General features: G+C 37.7%; 1 protein-coding gene across 2 annotated transcripts; it reads right to left on the bottom strand.

Annotated features, from left to right (window-relative positions):
• Window positions 1-308: 308 nt before the first annotated feature.
• Window positions 309-1573, bottom strand: LOC129301825 (uncharacterized). Of its 2 annotated transcripts, XM_054940427.1 has the most exons (3): window positions 1294-1573; window positions 1008-1161; window positions 309-602 (listed from the first exon to the last, which is right to left on the bottom strand). In XM_054940427.1, exons 1-3 carry the CDS (start codon window positions 1567-1569, stop codon window positions 526-528), a joined length of 507 nt encoding a protein of 168 aa, XP_054796402.1. In that variant the 5' UTR covers window positions 1570-1573; the 3' UTR covers window positions 309-525. The 2 variants fall into 2 exon arrangements, with proteins under 2 accessions (XP_054796402.1, XP_054796401.1); XM_054940426.1 differs by having other exon boundaries at window positions 309-1161.
• Between the last annotated feature and the right edge of the window lie 397 nt (window positions 1574-1970).

Genomic DNA, 1970 nt, shown 5'->3' on the forward strand with positions numbered 1-1970 from the left:
AACGGTTAAACAACCACTATTGAAAGTCATTTACATTTAACATTCCCTAAAACAACAGTGGATCTAGAACTGATGTTAAAAGTGTTTTTTATCTATTGTTAAAAGCCTATCCTGTAATAGTGAATTTAGACCTCTCATAGAATTCAAATTCATATTATCTACCTATATATGCCGTCGATATTGATCTGTTGCAATTGCAGGAGCGCATTCAACGTGGTATGACCTGCAATTCGAATCTAAGACACCAACGGAATTCAACAGCGGTCTTATTTAATCACAATCACCGTATTACAGTCATGATCCACAGGCTATGAAAATTACTAACAGACAGGTGCTCAAATTTGAATAACAGCAAAACAGAATAGAAAATTCAGATAGAGAGACTACAAAATCTTTCTTGAATTCCCCTATATTCTCCCGTGCCTTCCATGAGGGCTTTGGGTTTCCTCAGCTGCGATGTAGTGGCCTTTCTTCAGATTGTGGCCCGATAAGAACTTCACTTGGCCAAATATCCAGGCTGATGCTTCACCATGATTTGGCTAATATCTTCAATGTTTCAACTCTCCGCGCTACTTTAGCCAAAAAAAAAACTCTCCACGCTACTGCTACGAGCAGAAGAAATACGGTAATCCAATAGAGAGGAAAAGCAACATATGCGGTGTCATAGGAGAAAGCCATTAGTAAGAGGCTGTAACATAAAACAAGGTGTGCTATTGAAAACCATACAACGACTCCATAGCGGCGTTGAAAAGTGGGAAACACGTGGACGATTGCTTGCAAGAAAATCATTGTGTTTAAGGACAAGAACGAAAAGGGCAATGCAGCTGGACAGTTCTTATATTTTCTTATCGGGTTGAGTGTCTTAAAGTTCATGAGTGAGAAAATGCATCCCCAATCTATTTCAGTGCCGTGTTTGAAGAATGTTGATGGAGGATTCAACAAACTTTGGTACGTCAACGTTATTAATAACGTTGCCACCACTAGAACTGCATTCTCAAACTCTTTACCTTCATCTTTATTCTCTGTTTTTGCTTTTGCTTCTGCTTGCTCCCGCGATCCTTCCTTCTTTTCAGGTGCTTCAGAGTCACCCACATCAGTGTGGCCCACGTCTATGCTAGTTTCCTCTTCTATCTCTTTCTTCTCCTCTTCTTTCCTTGTCACCTGCCATCTCATACACATTCTTTAGTCGCCATGAAAATATACAGTGTACGCGCGCGCGTGTCGTACAAGATTTTAAAACTGGTGGATCTTTTGGTTTTTCTACCCAAAATTATAATTTTACCGTAATTATACCTTCTTATTGCCTAAATATTGTCGCTTTAGAACGTCCCACGCTTGGGTGGAGGTAGTTGCAGCTGCAATGAGAGGGAAGATTTCATCATGTAGGGCTTGTTGAATTAAGAACAGCGCCTTTGAATCCTTCTTGCGCTTCTCTCGTAATGGTTGATCAGGCTTGTCGGTTTGGTTGTCTTCAAATCCATTCTCCACCAAGTCCCACAGCTCTTGGGACTTGAACATGGTCTTCATTTTCAGACTCCAGAATTCATAATTCTTCGCTTCTTTCAACATCGGAATGAGGGCTACAACTTCTGCATAATTAGTTGCGTTGCTCATGTTGCTTGCCATGGCCGATTTCGTTCACTTAAAATTAAAATTGGTTCGCTCACTTGGAGGTTATATTATCCCTAACATACATGTATAGTCCTTTATAGTAATACCAAGAAAAAACATTATCATTAATTGTATTTTTATTTCATCTCTACCTAATTGCCTATGATTTAGTCCATGCTAATTGTTCGATACTTAGGTTTATATGTCAAAAGATTATATTTGTACGTTTTTATAATAAAAAATATTATTTTTATCCTTTTATTATATGTAAAACTTATTTTTTTAAGGAAAGTCCAATCTTTGACTTTTAAAAGAAAACGACAAAATATATTAGGAACAAAAAAAATTTATATCTCAAT

The sequence above is a fragment of the Prosopis cineraria genome, unplaced genomic scaffold (genome assembly GCF_029017545.1).
Source record: "Prosopis cineraria cultivar Desert tree isolate PC_DT_omini unplaced genomic scaffold, ASM2901754v1 PC2, whole genome shotgun sequence".
NCBI classification, from domain to species: domain Eukaryota; kingdom Viridiplantae; phylum Streptophyta; class Magnoliopsida; order Fabales; family Fabaceae; genus Prosopis; species Prosopis cineraria.